Source organism: Ranitomeya imitator, chromosome 1 (assembly GCF_032444005.1).
Source record: "Ranitomeya imitator isolate aRanImi1 chromosome 1, aRanImi1.pri, whole genome shotgun sequence".
Classification (NCBI taxonomy): Eukaryota; Metazoa; Chordata; class Amphibia; order Anura; family Dendrobatidae; genus Ranitomeya; species Ranitomeya imitator.
Genome location: NC_091282.1, coordinates 535,727,595 through 535,746,270, shown reverse-complemented (window position 1 = coordinate 535,746,270; position 18,676 = coordinate 535,727,595). Strand labels below are relative to the sequence as shown.

The 18,676-nt window shown below is 43.4% G+C and overlaps 1 protein-coding gene across 1 annotated transcript in view; it reads right to left on the bottom strand.

Annotated features, from left to right (window-relative positions):
* TRIM14 (tripartite motif containing 14) overlaps nucleotides 1-18,283 on the bottom strand; it is a 100,084-nt gene extending 81,801 nt beyond the window's left edge. Inside the window, exon 1 of the mRNA XM_069767588.1 lies at nucleotides 17,467-18,283. Within this exon, the coding sequence (XP_069623689.1) occupies nucleotides 17,467-18,105 (639 nt within the window). The 5' untranslated portion in view covers nucleotides 18,106-18,283. The remainder of the gene's footprint in view (nucleotides 1-17,466) is intronic.
* Between the last annotated feature and the right edge of the window lie 393 nt (nucleotides 18,284-18,676).

Here is an 18,676-nt window from a genome sequence, read left to right as displayed (position 1 = left end):
TCGGTCGACGCTTGCGCGAGCGTAAATCTGTGCACCATTTGGCGGTATTACCTGAGCCTATGCAGTGCGATAGGACTTTGACCAGAGTTGAACGGCAAGAACACAGACGTCTGAATGGGCTGTGTTTCTACTGTGGTGATTCCACTCATGCTATCTCTGATTGTCCTAAGCGCACTAAGCGGTTCGCTAGGTCTGCCACCATTGGTACGGTACAGTCAAAATTTCTTCTGTCTGTTACCTTGATCTGCTCTTTGTCATCGTATTCTGTCATGGCATTTGTGGACTCAGGCGCTGCTCTGAATTTGATGGACTTGGAGTATGCTAGGCGTTGTGGGTTTTTCTTGGAGCCCTTGCAGTGTCCTATTCCATTGAGAGGAATTGATGCTACGCCTTTGGCCAAGAATAAGCCTCAGTACTGGACCCAGCTGACCATGTGCATGGCTCCTGCACATCAGGAGGTTATTCGCTTTCTGGTGTTGCATAATCTGCATGATGTGGTCGTGTTGGGATTGCCATGGCTACAAGTCCATAATCCAGTATTAGATTGGAAATCCATGTTGTCTGTGTCCAGCTGGGGTTGTCAGGGGGTACATGGTGATGTCCCATTTCTGACTATTTCATCATCCACCCCTTCTGAGGTTCCTGAGTTCTTGTCTGATTATCGGGATTTATTTGATGAGCCCAAGTCCGATACTCTACCTCTGCATAGGGATTGTGATTGTGCTATCGATTTGATTCCTGGTAGTAAATTCCCAAAAGGTCGACTGTTTAATTTATCTGTGCCTGAGCACGCCGCTATGCGGAGTTATGTGAAGGAGTCTTTGGAGAAGGGGCATATTCGCCCGTCATCGTCGCCATTAGGAGCAGGGTTCTTTTTTGTAGCCAAGAAGGATGGTTCACTGAGACCTTGTATAGATTACCGCCTTCTAAATAAGATCACGGTTAAATTTCAGTACCCCTTGCCATTATTATCTGATTTGTTTGCTCGGATTAAGGGGGCTAGTTGGTTCACCAAGATAGATCTTCGTGGTGCGTATAATCTTGTGCGTATTAAGCGAGGCGATGAGTGGAAAACTGCATTTAATACGCCCGAGGGCCATTTTGAGTATCTAGTAATGCCATTCGGACTTGCCAATGCTCCATCAGTGTTTCAGTCCTTTATGCATGACATCTTCCGAGAGTACCTGGATAAATTCCTGATTGTGTACTTAGATGACATTTTGATCTTCTCGGATGATTGGGAGTCTCATGTGAAGCAGGTCAGAACGGTGTTTCAGGTCCTGCGTGCTAATTCTTTGTTTGTGAAGGGATCAAAGTGTCTCTTTGGTGTTCAGAAGGTTTCATTTTTGGGGTTCATCTTTTCCCCTTCTACTATCGAGATAGACCCTGTTAAGGTCCAAGCCATCCATAATTGGACTCAGCCGACATCTCGGAAAAATCTGCAAAAGTTCCTGGGCTTTGCTAATTTTTATCGCCGCTTCATCTGCAATTTTTCTAGTATTGCCAAACCATTGACCGATTTGACCAAGAAAGGTGCTGATTTGGTCAATTGGTCTTCTGCTGCGGTGGAAGCTTTTCAAGAGTTGAAGCGTCGTTTTTCTTCTGCCCCTGTGTTGTGTCAACCAGATGTTTCGCTTCCGTTCCAGGTCGAGGTTGATGCTTCTGAGATTGGAGCAGGGGCTGTTTTGTCGCAGAGAAGTTCTGATTGCTCGGTGATGAAACCATGCGCCTTCTTTTCCAGGAAGTTTTCGCCTGCTGAGCGAAATTATGATGTGGGCAATCGAGAGTTGCTGGCCATGAAGTGGGCATTCGAGGAGTGGCGTCATTGGCTTGAAGGAGCTAAGCATCGCGTGGTGGTCTTGACTGATCATAAGAACTTGACTTATCTCGAGTCCGCCAAGCGGTTGAATCCTAGACAAGCTCGTTGGTCGTTGTTTTTTGCCCGTTTTGACTTTGTGATTTCATACCTTCCGGGCTCTAAAAATGTGAAGGCGGATGCTCTGTCTAAGAGTTTTGTGCCCGACTCTCCGGGTGTATCTGAGCCGGCGGGTATCCTCAAAGAGGGAGTAATTGTGTCTGCCATCTCCCCTGATTTGCAGCGGGTGCTGCAAAAATTTCAGGCTAATAAACCTGATCGTTGCCCAGCGGAGAAACTGTTTGTCCCTGATAGGTGGACGAATAAAGTTGTCTCTGAGGTTCATTGTTCGGTGTTGGCTGGTCATCCTGGAATCTTTGGTACCAGAGAGTTAGTGGCTAGATCCTTTTGGTGGCCATCTCTGTCGCGGGATGTGCGTACTTTTGTGCAGTCCTGTGGGATTTGTGCTCGGGCTAAGCCCTGCTGTTCTCGTGCCAGTGGGTTGCTTTTGCCCTTGCCCGTCCCGAAGAGGCCTTGGACACATATCTCTATGGATTTTATTTCAGATCTTCCCGTCTCTCAAAAGAGGTCAGTCATTTGGGTGGTCTGTGATCGCTTCTCTAAGATGGTCCATTTGGTACCCTTGTCTAAATTGCCTTCCTCCTCTGATTTGGTGCCATTGTTTTTCCAGCATGTGGTTCGTTTACATGGCATTCCAGAGAATATCGTTTCTGACAGAGGTTCCCAGTTTGTTTCGAGGTTTTGGCGAGCCTTTTGTGGTAGGATGGGCATTGACTTGTCTTTTTCCTCGGCTTTCCATCCTCAGACTAATGGCCAGACCGAACGAACCAATCAGACCTTGGAAACATATCTGAGATGCTTTTTTTCCGCTGATCAGGATGACTGGGTGTCCTTTTTGCCTTTGGCTGAGTTCGCCCTTAATAATCGGGCCAGCTCGGCTACCTTGGTTTCACCGTTTTTCTGCAACTCTGGGTTCCATCCTCGTTTCTCTTCAGGGCAGGTTGAGTCTTCGGACTGTCCTGGTGTGGATACTGTGGTGGACAGGTTGCAGCAGATTTGGACTCATGTAGTGGACAATTTGACTTTGTCCCAGGAGAAGGCTCAACGTTTCGCTAATCGCAGACGCTGTGTGGGTCCCCGACTTCGGGTTGGGGACTTGGTTTGGTTATCTTCTCGTCATATTCCTATGAAGGTTTCCTCTCCTAAGTTTAAACCTCGTTTTATTGGTCCGTATAGGATTTCTGAGGTTCTTAATCCTGTGTCTTTTCGTCTGACCCTTCCAGATTCTTTTTCCATACATAACGTATTCCATAGGTCATTGTTGCGGAGATACGTGGCACCTGTGGTTCCATCTGTTGATCCTCCTGCCCCGGTTTTGGTGGAGGGGGAGTTGGAGTATATTGTGGAGAAGATTTTGGATTCTCGTGTTTCAAGGCGGAAACTCCAGTATCTGGTTAAGTGGAAGGGTTATGCTCAGGAAGATAATTCCTGGGTCTTTGCCTCTGATGTCCATGCTCCCGATCTTGTTCGTGCCTTTCATATGGCTCATCCTGGTCGTCCTGGGAGCTCTGGTGAGGGTTCGGTGACCCCTCCTCAAGGGGGGGTACTGTTGTGAATTCTGTGGCGGAGCTCCCTCCTGTGGTCACAAGTGGTACTTCGGCTGGTTCTCTCTGTGAGCTTCCGTTGGTGGAGGAAAGTGGTACTGCGGCTTCTGAGTTTCCTTCCTCAGGTGATGTGGTGAAGTCGTTAGGTGCTGCTCTATTTAACTCCACCTAGTGCTTTGATCCTGGCCTCCTGTCAATGTTCTAGTATTGGACCTGTTTCCTCCTGGATCGTTCCTGTGGCCTGCTGCTCTGCATAGCTAAGTTCCTCTTTGCTATTTGTTTGCTGTTTTTTTCTGTCCAGCTTGTCAATTTGTTTTTACTGCTTGCTGGTAGCTCTGGGACGCAGAGGGTGTACCTCCGTGCCGTTAGTTCGGTACGGAGGGTCTTTTTGCCTCCCTTTGCGTGGTGTTTGTAGGGTTTTGTGTTGACCGCAAAGTTACCTTTCCTATCCTCGCTCTGTTCAGAAAGTTGGGCCTCACTTTGCTAAATCTATTTCATCTCTACGTTTGTCTTTTCATCTTAACTCACAGTCATTATATGTGGGGGCTGCCTTTTCCTTTGGGGTATTTCTCTGAGGCAAGGTAGGCTTATTTTCTATCTTCAGGCTACCTAGTTTCTCAGGCCGTGCCGAGTTGCATAGGGAGCGTTAGGCGCAATCCACGGCTGCCTTTAGTGTGGTTGGAAAGGATTAGGGATTGCGGTCAACAGAGTTCCCACGTCTCAGAGCTCGTTCTTGTTTTTTGGGTTATTGCCAGGTCACTGTATGTGCGCTGATCTCTATGTCCATTGTGGTACTGAATTACCTTTCATAACACTACATGCTCTTTTGGTATTGACCCCGAAATGTCTTACTTCGCTGACTCACAGCCTGTCCGTGGATTGTGACTAGCGTCACATCTCATGCAGACAAATCAAATCTCATACTTTGAGGAGGTGCAACACGCTGCAAAACATGCCTGCACATTGAGATTCTGGTTTGTCCTTTATCCTAAGTCATATGGTAACTAAGGCTTGTTAAAGGGTTGATATTAACTTTTAGGATTTCTACTTCCAATAGGTGGTGCTAGAATTCAAGTCCTCTTTCTCTTTGAAGAGGTAGTTTGCATATTTCACAGATAAAACATCTATCCATTATAGTCTAGAAATACGTTCACACATCTGTTCTTTCTGGCGGATTGATTTTCTACAAAAAAATAATAGTCTTTTGTCTGATCCGATTTGCAGATCAAACTCACCCATTTAAGTGAAAAAAAAAACAAAAACGGATAGCACTCAGACACCACCCGTATGTTATCCTACTGGTGTTTGTTTATTACTATGGAATGGGTATGAGAATTTTTTTTTTTACATAGGAGAAAAATGGATGACACACTGATGGTAAAAATGAAAACTGATCGAAAAGGGATTTAGCACATTGATAAAAAATGGATGGTCTTGTCCCATATGCCGCAAAAACAAAACCTAGATATCTGAATGAGGCTATATTATTTGGCACATAGGTAATATGAATAATGCATTTTAAGCATTATACATTTTAATACCAAGTTATTTCTGAATTAACCAATATGTATTTTCCTAACTGCAAGTTTCAACTTTAAATGAGGCTCTCTTCTGCTGTAACTTTTTGGCAGTTATCATGCAGCAACCTCGACCCACCGCAAGATCCTGTAATAGGGTTGAGTGCAATTTTCTAAAGGGATAAAAAATCTGCAAAAAAAATCCCTTATCCAATGACAAATTTTCTAACTTCAGAAAATATGTTATACATAGCTCCCTTCCTCCAAAAAAATCCAAATATCAGGTGTATTTTCTTTAAGAATATATTTATATTATACTGTACTTGAATCTAATGTTATACTAAGGAATCTATCCCATTATAGGAAACTATTTTTATTTTTAAGACCTTGTCATTATGGAGGTGAGACGGCACTGATCCTCCATAGAACATTTCTGGGCTTAAACTTTAAATCAAAAAGTAAACTTCATCCATAAAAAGAAAAAGTCTTCTGTAATCTTTGATAAGAGGAGATACATTAAAATAGCTTCTAAGTAAAAAGAGATTGCTGTATTTGCATTTTCTTTATAGATAATCTGTTTTAACGAACATTCTTGTCCTGAAAGTATGTTAAGGATGCCAATTAACAGGAGGAGTTTTGCTATCCCGCTGCACAATCGTCAGCATTTTTAACTGGGTTTCTTTTTTAGCATGTGGCGGTCATTAATTACAAACCTAAAATTAAATAATAAGGGAGACAATGGCAAATTGCCAATACTTTCCTCAGCTTAAGTGCCAGATCTTTCATACCTTTGTTTTCCATATTTCAAAAGCTCCAGCAGATGTCAGTAGACAGCCAGGACTAGGCATAGTAGTGTCTCTGCTGAGACCTTCAGAACATCATTCTGCTGCCACAGACCTTCCGAAAACTGTTACATAGAATGGACAACACTTGCTATTGCATTCTGCATTGCTAACATCACTTTATTACTAGCTTGTATATAAAATGGAGGTAATCTGAATAAATCAGTAGCTAAGGTAGGGAATTGGGGGTTGTATGCCAAAGTGCCCTACATGGTACATATGATGCAAAGCGGAACATCAATTGTCTAGAGATGTAACCCCATTATGTGTGAAGAGCCAGTATTCTGATAGACACTTGGATCTTTTGTAAAAAAAAGTACTGAATATATATGTATATTTAGTTAAATATGTGGTGTGTATATATGTATATACAGTACAGACCAAAAGTTTGGACACACCTTCTCATTTAAAGATTATGTATTTTCATGACTATGAAAATTGTACATTCACACTGAAGGCATCAAAACTATGAATTAACACATGTGGAATGATATACTTAGCAAAAAAGTGTGAAACAACTGAAATTATGACTTATATTCTAGGTTCTTCAAAGTAGCCACCTTTTGCTTTGATGACTGCTTTGCACACTTTTGGCATTCTCTTGATGAGCTTCAAGAGGTAGTCCCCGGGAATGGTCTTCCAACAATCTTGAAGGAGTTCCCAGAGATGCTTAGCACTTGTTGGCCCTTTTGCCTTCACTCTGCGGTCCAGCTCACCCCAAACCATCTCGATTGGGTTCAGATCTGGTGACTGTGGAGGCCAGGTCATCTGGAGTAACACCCCATTACTCTCCTTCTTGGTCAAATAGCCCTTACACAGCCTGGAGGTGTGTTTGGTGTCATTGTCCTGTTGAAAAATAAATTATGTCCAACTAAATGCAAACCGGATGGAATAGCATGCTGCTGCAAGATACTGTGGTAGCCATGCTGGTTCAGTATGCCTTCAATTTTGAATAAATCCCCAACATTGTCACCAGCAAAGCACCCCCACACCATCACACCTCCTCCTCCATGCTTCACGGTGGGAACCAGGCATGTAGAGTCCATCCGTTCACCTTTTCTGCATCGCACAAAGACACGGTGGTTGGAAGCAAAGATCTCAAATTTGGACTTATCAGACCAAAGCACAGATTTCCACTGGTCTAATGTCCATTCCTTGTGTTCTTTAGCCCAAACAAGTCTCTTCTGCTTGTTGCCTGTCCTTAGCAGTGGTTTCCTAGCAGCTATTTTACCATGAAGGCCTGCTGCACAAAGTCTCCTCTTAACAATTGTTGTAGAGATGTGTCTGCTGCTAGAACTCTGTGTGGCATTGACCTGGTCTCTAATCTGAGCTGCTGTTAACCTGCGATTTCTGAGGCTGGTGACTCGGATAAACATATCCTCAGAAGCAGAGGTGACTCTTCGTCTTCCTTTCCTCATGTGAGCCAGTTTCTTTGTAGCGCTTGATGGTTTTTGCCACTGCACTTAGGGACACTTTCAAAGTTTTCCCAATTTTTCGGACTGACTGACCTTCATTTCTTAAAGTAATGATGGCCACTCGTTTTTCTTGCTGCTTTTTTCTTGCCATAATACAAATTCTAACAGTCTATTCAGTAGGACTATCAGCTGTGTATCCACCAGACTTCTGCACAACGCAACTGATGGTCCAAATCCCATTTATTAGGCAAGAAATCCCACTATTAAACCTGACAGGGCACAGCTGTGAATTGAAAACCATTCCCGGTGACTACCTCTTGAAGCTCATCAAGAGAATGCCAGGAGTGTGCAAAGCAGTCATCAAAGCAAAAGGTGGCTACTTTGAAGAACCTAGAATATAAGACATAATTTCAGTTGTTTCACACTTTTTGTTAAGTAGATAATTCCACATGTGTTAATTCATAGTTTTGATGCCTTCAGTGTGAATGTACAATTTTTATAGTCATGAAAATACAGAAAAATCTTTAAATGAGAAGGTGTGTCCAAACTTTAGGTCTGTTCTGTATAACAGTATATGTGTATTTATTATGTAGGAAAGCAGGTTGTAAAGTTTTGGATAGGACGAATGTGTCAGCACAGTGATTAGCCTTGGAGGTGTAAGTCCCCGAGATGAGGTTTTAGCAACAATAGGTTGCTGAGAATTTTATAATGGGACTGGATTTTGGGTCCGGGTTTTAGGAGCAAAGAGAAGAGCTCGGGTGGGAATCGTCGCTCCCATATCTCCAGTCCAAGTTTTCCAGGTGCTTTATAAGACAGCTGAGCTGTCTATGTGTGGGAGGAGAAAAGGACCTTATTGTGTTAATCAGTCTCTACCAGTGGAAGAGAGTGGACTTTGTTCTAAGCAGGTGTGCCCATATCTGCTATGGGAACAGGTTTTTTTTTCTTTTGTCACACCTTTGTGCAGAGAAAAGGCTGTTTCCATTTGTGAGCCATGATCATTTATGGATTTTTAATAAACCGCTCACTGGGACACTAGATCTTCATCCCTGTGTGTACTCTACCAGCTGCCAAAGATCGTGACATCCTACAATCTATATATAATATACACTGATCAAAAAAATAAAGGGAACACTTAAACAACAGAATATAACTCCAAGTAAATCAAACTTCTGTGAAATCAAACTGTCCACTTGGGATGCAACACTGTTTGACAATCAATTTCACATGCTGTTGTGCAAATGAAATAGACAACAGATGGAAATTATTGGCAATTACCAAGACACACTCAATAAAGGAGTGGTTCTGCAGGTGGGGACCACAGACCACATCTCAGTACCAATGCTTTCCGGCTGATGTTTTGGTCACTTTTGAATGTTGGTTGTGCTTTCACACTCATGGTAGCGTGAGATGGACTCTACAACCCACACAAGAGGCTCAGGTAGTGGAGATCATCCAGGATGGCACATCAATGCGAGCTGTGGCAAGGTTTGCTGTGTCTGTCAGCGCAGTGTCCAGAAGCTGGAGGTGCTACCAGGAGACAGGCCAGTACACCAGGAGACATGGAGGGGGCCGTAGGAGGGCAACAACCCAGCGGCAGGACCGCTACCTCAGCCTTTGTGCAAGGATGAACAGGAGGAGCACTGCCAGAGCCCTGCAAAATGACTTTCAGCAGGCCACAAATGTGCATGTGTCTGCACAAACGGTTAGAAACCGACTCCATGAGGATGGTCTAAGTGCCTGACGTCCACAGATGGGGGTTATGCTCGCAGCCCAACACCCTGCAGGACTCTTGGCATTTGCCACAGAACACCAGGATTGGCAAATTCGCCACTGGCACCCTGTGCTCTTCACAGATGAAAGCATGTTCACACTGAGCACATGTGACAGATGTGACAGAGTCTTCAGATGCCATGGAGAGCGATCTGCTGCCTGCAACATCCTTCAGCATGACCAGTTTGGCAGTGGGTCAGTAATGGTGTGGGGTGGAATTTCTTTGGAGGGCCGCATAGCCCTCCATGTGCTCGCCAGAGGTAGCCTGACTGCCATTAGGTACCGAGAGGAGATCCTCAGACTCCTTGTGAGACCATATGCTGGTGCCATTGGCCCTGGGTTCTTCCTAATGCAGGACAATGCCAGACCTCATGTGGCTGGAGTGTGTCAGCAGTTCCTGCAAGATGAAGTATTGAAGCTATGGACTGGCCCGCCCGTTCCACAGACCTGAATCCGATTGAACACATCTGGGACATCATGTCTCGCACCATCCACCATCACGTTGCACCACAGACTGTCCAGGAGTTGGCGGATGCTTTAGTCCAGGTCTGGTAGGAGATCCCTCAGGAGACCATCTGCTGCCACATCAGGAGCATGCCCAGGCATTGTAGGGAGGTCATACAGGCACGTGGAGGCCACACACACTACTGAGCATCATTTCCTTGTCTTGAGGCATTTCCACTGTTGTTGGATCAGCCTGTAACTTCATTTTCCACTTTGATTTTGAGCATCATTCCAACTCCAGACCTTTGTGGGATATTGGTTGTGATTTGCGTTGATAATTTTTAGGTTTTATTGTTCTCAACATATTCCACTATGTAATGAATAAAGATGTACAACTAGAATATTTCATTCAGTGATATATAGGATGTGGGATTTTAGTGTTCCCTTTATTTTTTTGGGCAGTGTATATACACATGATTAGGGCCTTAGCCTAAGTGGTGTCCTGTGCAAAATTACTTTTGGTGTCCCGGACCAAGTGATTTTTTTTCCCCTGGAGCTCTAAAGAAGTTAATTTCAGCTTTCTCCAGTTTTATTTTTCCTGACCTAAAATGACCTACACACCTGTATTGTACTATAAACTGCTCTGAATATGTGGTGAGGAATATGCACCTCAAAACCACAATCCATCACATCTAAACTCACTATTAATAGGGTATTGTGATCCTGCATATTTATGCCATATCCACAGAATATTACATAATGGATAGTACATGGGATCTCACTGATGGGACCCGCATCCATCTAGAGAAAGAGGCACTGCTTAGAGGTGGTATAAAGTCCTCCTTCACACATTAATGGGAATTCTGTCATCTCTTGACTGACAGCGGAGCACGTCATGGCCCCACTGGTGGGATCGGCATCTACTATTCACTTCTGGTAAATCCTATGGGTAAGCCATAAATGTACAGGATGGGTATGCCAGATAGAACATGATATAGCTGAGGCTCTGCTCTGCATTTTCTCAGTGTCAAAAAGGCTAAAATATAAATATTAAAGGGGATTGTGCAAAATTAGAAAAAAATCTCTGCTTTCCTGCATATTCAAAGAAAGTCCAGCTCACCATGGTTGACATCCTTGGAGACTCGGAGCACGGAACCGCTATGTCAGGGCATGGAAGAATCAAGGAAATGATGAGGAATCGAGCTCAACAAGATAGTGAAAAAAAGCTTTTCTTTATTCACTTGAAAATTGTGTTCAGTGGAGGATAAAAATATCAGCAATAACAGAAAATAAAATGCAATATCAACGCGTTTCTGGTGACCAAGCACCCTTAGTTATGATATCCCATGATATCCCCTGGATTCCTCATCATTTCCTGCATAATTCAATGTCCTCGGGTTACATCTGACGCTACCGCTAACTTCCACTGGCCTGAACAGGCTGTGTTGCCGTGTGAAATACACATGACAGGGGCGCTGTTTATAGAAGAACTTTGCCATGTTTAACCAAAATAACCCGCTATTAATCGGTCTGGGCTCACACCAGTTTGTAATGCTGTAAATAAATTTGCAGGAAATCTGTAAAACAAATCCATGACGAATCATGTGGATATTGGGGAAGATTTGTCTCTGACTTTCTTGTGTGTTATGGAAAGAAAAAAAGTCAATGATTTGAAATCCACAGAAAAATATACAATGCATTGTACATAATACACCTCAGCAGCTGCACAACCGCATTGTACATCTCAGCTACTGCATAACCACATAATACAGAATTCAGCTGCTGCAGAACCTCATAATACACTTCAGCTGCTGCAGAATCTCATAATACCCACCTCAGCTGCACCAAACCCTTATAATACACACCTCATCCGCTGCAGTACCATATTATACAAACTTCAGCATCTGCAGAACCTTCAAATACCTACTGCAAAAGAGCATAATAGAAACCTCAGCTGCTGCTGCAGAAACACATAATATACGCCTCAGCTGTTGCAGAACATCATAATACATTCTTCAGCTACTGTAAAACCACATAATACACCTCAGGTTCTGTAGAACCACATAATACACACCTCAGCAGCTGAAGAACATCATAATACACTGCTCAGCTGTTGCAGAACCATATAATACCCATCTCAGATGCTGCAGAACCTCATAATACACACCTCAGCTGCTGAAAATCATCATAATACACACCTCAGCTGCTGAAGAACCTCATATTACACACCTCAGCTGCTGCAGAGCAGCATAATACACACCTCATCTGCTGCAGAACCTCATGATACTTCATTGCCACTGCAGAACCACATAATACAGACTCCAGATGCTTCAGAATCTCGTAATAATACCTCATCTGCTGCAGAATCACAATATCCAAAATTCAGGAGCTGGGAAATACCAAAGAATAACATTGGAGCACATTGCTCTTATAATTTTATTGGTTCAAAAGTTTAAAAGAATTACCCTAGACAACACTACAAGACAAATATAACAGTACAAAGACAGCCAAACACAATAGACACAATAATGAATAGGACATTACAGCAGTGTTCAACTCCCTGCTGTTACTATCAGCCAGTCTCCTAATAACAGCTGTTTCTCTCAGTCCCTCTTCTCAGATTGGCCGTTACTCACAAAGGAGGAGCTGAACACTGATGTGCAGCATAATTACCCAGACAGGATGGGAAGCAGTGAGGAGCAGCTGCTGTCACACGGAGTTAAACATTTTAAATATGAGAGCTGCACTGGGCATCTCATCTTTATAGTGTTTGAGGGCAGGTACAGTACAATTTTGTTTTATCTCCCCAGAGTACCCCTTTAGTTTCAGTGACCTCACTGTCACGAAGTTACCGTCACAGTATGGAGCCAGAAGACCACAGTGTCTGAGAAGAAGCACCTCTCCTTCATTTTAAATGTGTTTATTCCTTCTGGCAGAACAGGGGTTAATCAGCCATGTTGGAAATCCCTGTCCTAACAGCTCTGTGCTCAGTTAGCCACTCCTTTTCCCTTTATAATCTGGACTCTGATACTAATCCTTGTCAGAGCTAGCTTTATTACTGCATGGCTAACGGAGAGATTGGAGTTTGTATGAGGAGAGTTGGAGGATTTATTAGTGACTGTTGCTTGCTTTGTATGCGTGGTAATTCTTTATCATCTGTTTTGGATTATTCCCCTACCTTCACACCCCAGTGCATTCCTCTTTTATATGTGAGTGAATATTTTGTATGACTGGAGATTTCTGTTAACCCTTTTGTGTTGCCTTGTTTGTCAGGTTGATGTTCTACGGTGCACAGTAGCACCCCCTCTTCCCTGTGTGGGGGAAGAGAACAGATGGAGGGCTAACTCAGGATACAAGGCAAGGGCAGGGGCCCCAGCATTTTCGCCACCTGAAGTATCCTGGGGAGCAAGGCGAGCTAGGGCGACCCCTAGTGCTAGGGACAGGGAAGAAGCCCTTTGGGTCATCCGACAGCTATGTCATGACACTCACATTTTCTTTATCATCACCAGGACAAGTCTGTATGGATGACTTTGGGGGTGCATTATATTTTATGGATAACTATGGGGTGCATTATACTTTATGGATAACTATGGGGTGCATTATATTACACGGATGACTATGGGGTGTATTATATTTTACTATATGGTAGCCCGATAAGATGTGGCCACTGCCTTTCAGGGCTTATCTACAGCATTCTATAATGCTGTAGATAAGCTCCCAGTCCCACCTGCAAGTGAAGAGTTTCTGGGCAATGGGGAGCCAGTGCAGGGATTGACTGAGTGGAGAAGCCAGGGAATAGCAGGGTGAGAGGTAGATTAGTTAAGCAGAAGAGTTTAGGATAGATTGGATGGGTGCGATGGTATAAGGGGGCAACAGAGCAGGAAGTTGCAGTAGTCCAAGAGGGAGATGATGAGGGCATGCACTAGTGTTTTATTCATGGTTGAGGAATCTGCGGAATTGGGAGATATTTTTGAGTTGGAGTCGGCAGGAAGGGGAAAGGGCTTGCATCTCAGATTTGAAGGAGAGATCAGAGTCAAGCCATTGATTTTGATGGATAGGTCAGTCAAGGGGTTGAATGAGATGGTAGAAAGATGATGAATTCGGTTTTATCCATGTTAAGATTTAGAAATCTAGAAAAGAAGAATGATGAAATTGAGGCCTGACATTGTGGCATTCTGGTTAGTAAAGAGGTGATATCATGTCCAGAGAGGTAGATCTGTGTGTCATCATCATAGAGATGATACTGAAAGCAGTGAGACTCCATGAGCTTTCTCAGGAAGAAGGTGTAGATGTAGAAGAGCAGGGGTCCTAAAACTGAGCCTTGGGGGACACTGACAGATAGGGGACAAGATGAGGAGGTGGTTTGTAAGTGGGAGACACTGAATGTCCTGTCTGTTAGATATAAGGAGATCAAAGATAGGGCCAAGTCTGGGATGCCAAAAGATGAGAGAGTCTGTAGTAAGAGGGAATGGTCCACTGTGTCGAATGCAGATTACAGGTCCAGGAGTAGGAGGAGGAAAAAGTAGTGTTACTTAGATTTGGTGGTTAGTAGGTTGACTTTAGTCAAGGCTGTTTCAGTGGAATGGTGTGGTCGGAAGCCAGATTGTAAGCGGTCAAAGAGGGAGCAGGAGGAGAGGTTTGAGGACAGTTAAATGGAAATGTTGTTCCACTAGTTTTGAGGCATAGGGAAGAAGTGATATAGGGCAATAGCTATACACAAAGGATGGGTAAAGGGAGGGATTTTTGAGGAAGGATGGGATCGAGGTATGTTTGAAGCATGAGGGGAAGACAACAGTTGTTAGTGACAGGTTGAACTAGTGGGTTAGTTTCGGTATCAAGACTGTTGTAAGGTTTGGAATGAGATGGGACAGAATTAGATCAAGTTCACAGGTAGTGAGACATGATTTGTAGAGTAAAAATAAGAGTTGATCTTATGTGATGATGGAGAAGTTGGCTTTGGAGGAGGAGAGTTGAGTAGTTATGAGGAAGGGCTGTGGGGACTTTAGACAAAAGCTTTGCGTTATGTTGTCAATCATCTGCTAAAAGAAAGAGACAAAGTCTTCAGCTGATATTTTGACTCCATGGGTGTTTTCCAGAAACAAGTAGCAGTGAATGTTGCTGAGTGAAAATGGCAAGTCTGCCAGTGTAGTGCTCAGTATATTATAGTGCCTGTTCATTGCGCTCAGCTTGTGCTTATGGAGACACGCACTTGTAAATTAGGAGGCTCTCATAACTACAGAATTGCAAACATATGGACCCTAACTGCAGTTTTGGCACATTGTGGGGTTCAGAAGGGAGAGGAGGGCATTTGTATTTGGGAGCGCATAATTCTCTGGATTTCTTTCTGGATTTTGGATTTCGCTTTTCCAGAGCCTTTATGCTACCAATAATGTAGAATTGAGTTGAAGCTTTTGTTGGGAACATTTTACATAACATTTAGAATCACATTTATCATGTGCTGTATGCTGAGCACTTACATTGGGGTTTCTATCTAAATCTCAGAGTGACCTGATTCGGATGAAAGCTTGAGGGATCTGTTCACTATAATAAGGCAGCAGAGTTACTCTGGTCTCCATGTGGCCTCTGTTTAGTGGTGTCTTTCTTTTCAGAGATGCACAGACTGGGCTTTTATGCATGCCTAAAAAGACAGACACCGCAGGATAATAGGACAGACAGCATCCGGAGTGTCTCCATCTGCCTCCTCATAGTGAATCTTCTGCCTGGGGTTCCGTCTGAATCACATATTTCAGAGATTTACACGGAAACCCTGGTGTACTTACTTTAGGTGACAGATCCACATAAATCTACATGGGGGGAACTTGTTAATGATTTCAAGGCAGCTGGGACCACAGTCACCAAGAAAACCATTGCTAGCACATTACGCCATAAAGGCTTAAAATCCTGCAGTGCCCACAAAGTCCCCCTGCTCAAGAAGGCACATGTGCAGACCTGCCTGAAGTTTGCCAATGAACACCTGGATGATTCTGTGAGCGATTGGGAGAAAGTGCTTTGGTCAGATGAGACAAAAATTGAGGTCTTTGGCATCAACTCAACTCGCGGAGTTTGGAGGAAGAGAAATGCTGCCTATGACCCAAAGAACACTATCCCCACTGTCCAACATGGAGTTGGAAGCATTATGCTTTGGGTGTGTTTTTCTGCTAAGGGCTCCGGACTACTTTACAGCATCAATGGAAAAATGGATGGAGCCATGTACTGTAAAATCCAGAGTGACAACCTTCTTCCCTCCGCCAGGACATTAAAAATGGGTAGTAGCTAGGTCTTCCAGCAAAACAATGACCCAAAACATACAGCAAAGGCAACAAAGGAGTGGATGAAAAAGAAGCACATTAAGGTCATGGAGTGGCCTAGCCAGTCTCCAGACCTGAATCCCGTAGAAAACTTATGGAGGGAGCTGAAGCTCCAAGTTGCCAAGCGGCAGCCTCAAAATCTTAATGATTTAGAGATGATCTGCAAAGAGCAGCGGACCAAAATTCTTCCTGACATGTGCGCAAACCTCATAATCAGTTACAAAAAACATCTGAAGAACATATAAAAAAGTATAAAAAAGGGACAAGCGCAAAAAAACTTTTATCAGAGAAAGGGGTACTTTATTAAATGAGACAGGAAAATATGTAAAAACATTGGAACAGAGGACAAGACCAAAGATACAAGGTGGTGAGCCAAAATATGGCAATACCGCTGTCACAGGATAGTGATCTTAATATATACTTACCTTGTAATGTCTTCACATCCTGTTCCGTCCATATGTGTCCGGATCCCAGAATTCCAAGCGACGGAAGTACACTGACCTCCATATTGGGACAGCCAAGTGATGGGTGTCTCAATATGGAAACTGTTGGTGGTACCAGCCTCTTGCACGGTACCACCAGCGAAACACCTTGAGAGAGAAAGCGCACAGTGGTGAGAGAGAGAGAGCACAGGGGGGAAACAGCTCAAACAGGACAGCAGATGAGGGGAGAACACAGCACAGGAAGGAGAGAGACAGCAGAGAAGAGGGATAGTACATGGGGTAGAGAGGTCAAAGAAGAGAGCACAGATGAGAGAAGTCAGCACATGGGGAGAGAGTGGATAGGTGGGTGAGCACATGAAGGGGAGATATTCTCAACGCTGCAAAGCCTGCCACCATCGTGACATTACCGCTCTCCCGATGTGATAGAATCGGTCCTCCATCTAGTTAAATATAAATAGCCAGCATACAAAAAAGCATAACCATAAACAGGAAATCCTGCCCCATGTGGACATAAGCATGTAAATCATAAACTAAAGTGCAATTGTGCATATGTACTGGCCACAAAAGGGAACCTGAGTATATATGGATATGGCCATCTAAAAAGACAATATTACCTGTAACCAACAAAGCTGCCACTTCCCCAATGTATGTTTTGTTAAAATTAATCTACCCTTAAAATTATAGACTTTTCATGTCTTTGTCAGTGGGCAACTTACAAAATCAGCAAATAATTATTTCCTTCACTGTAACTATTACAGATATATTGTGGACATTATTGCTACACATCCAGACAGCGTAAGATAAAATATTGAGGAAACCTGTGATGTGACATATGCTGCCTGAACCTCGATCAGCATGAATTTGAATCTGGCTGAATTATTGCAGCTGTATATGTTTTACTCTGACATACTGCAGCTTTGCAGAGAAAACATACCTTGAAAAACTGCCTGGGGATTGGGCATCTTGGATGACTAGTAAGAGGCAAGTCCCATGTGGCTTCTATTTTTCCACTTCTCTGTGTATATAAAGATTTGGGCAGGAAGAAGTCGCTGGAGACCTGCCACATACTAGTCATTCATGTGGTCTTCAGCCACTATAATCATGTATATTTTCTGAGAAATGCCACAGTCTTAGAGTAAAAGACATACGGTTACAACTCAGCCAGACACTGATTCATGGTGCCCAGATGTCAGGGTCCCTTTAAAATACAACTTAAGCTATGATATTCATTAATTACAATAGGGTACCTTCTTGTATGTGACTTCTTGTTGTATAAATGTCACTGGGTGACCCTTGTGTGCTCCAACCAGGGGGCAGACTGTACATACACATACTCTGCATGCCTTACAGAAGAGCTCCACCGGCCTTTCCCTGTGCTCCTCACACCAATGAGTCCTTCTCCTTCTTTCTCGCATTTTTCTGGACTCTTCTTCATCTGCGTTACACACTTGATGGTTGGTTCTACTCTCTTCCAATATGTGTGGCTGAAAGTGCTCAGGACAATATGACTGTGCACAAGTCAAGCAGCTCCATTGGGCAATGCATGGGCTATGAGGTGGACACAGGTCACACTGTATTGGCTTTGGGTGTACTGTCGCATTCTCTCGCCTCGGTGATATACAAGAAGGGCATGTCCTTTCACAATTAGGAAGATTATGCCAAAAATGCTCTAGGCAGCGAAGACAAAAACGGTGCCCACAAGACACCATTAATACAGGTGTTGGGCACCTAGAATCACATATACCACACTGATAAACTGGTGGGCACAAGCCAAAGGCAGCTGTGGGCATCGTCTGGGAATCTGTCTTGCACATCAAACTCTGCTGTAACATGTCACCTTCTTCTTGAACGTCCATTATTGCTTCTGTGCTTGATGTCCTGCTCATTCACCTGTTTCTACAAGTGACAAAATTGTGAATGTTTGCCGTATTAAACAGCTATCTCCAGCCAGTGTTGGTTTCCAATTTCTGCAGTCTTGGGTAGTCTTGTAATACCTTTATCCACTTATCTTTCGAAAACGATGATGGCTTTGTCTTTATGCTGTTTTGAAGACGAGACAACTGATTTCTGTCACCAGGAAATGAAACTAGATTCTCTTTCACAATCACACGTGACAACCTGTTAGCACTGACTAACCCTTTGATAACCAGACTCCATTAGGAAAAAATGTGCTATGTTAAACAGCTAATACTGCTTATTTCATCTTATAATAATAACAAAGAAAAGGCCTAATTGTATAAAGAACCACCCTAATTAATGGATAACACTTCCAAAATTAATAGGTTTTAACACAAACTGTCAAGTATCTTATTTCACCATGGTGATAAAATAGGGATATTGATTCTACAGATCTCACTGCATACATCAAAAGACTCCATTACTGTCTTCTGCTGCATATTTTATATATATACGTAGCTGCAGGTTTCCGTGGCTAGGATTTTATTTTTTACATCTTAT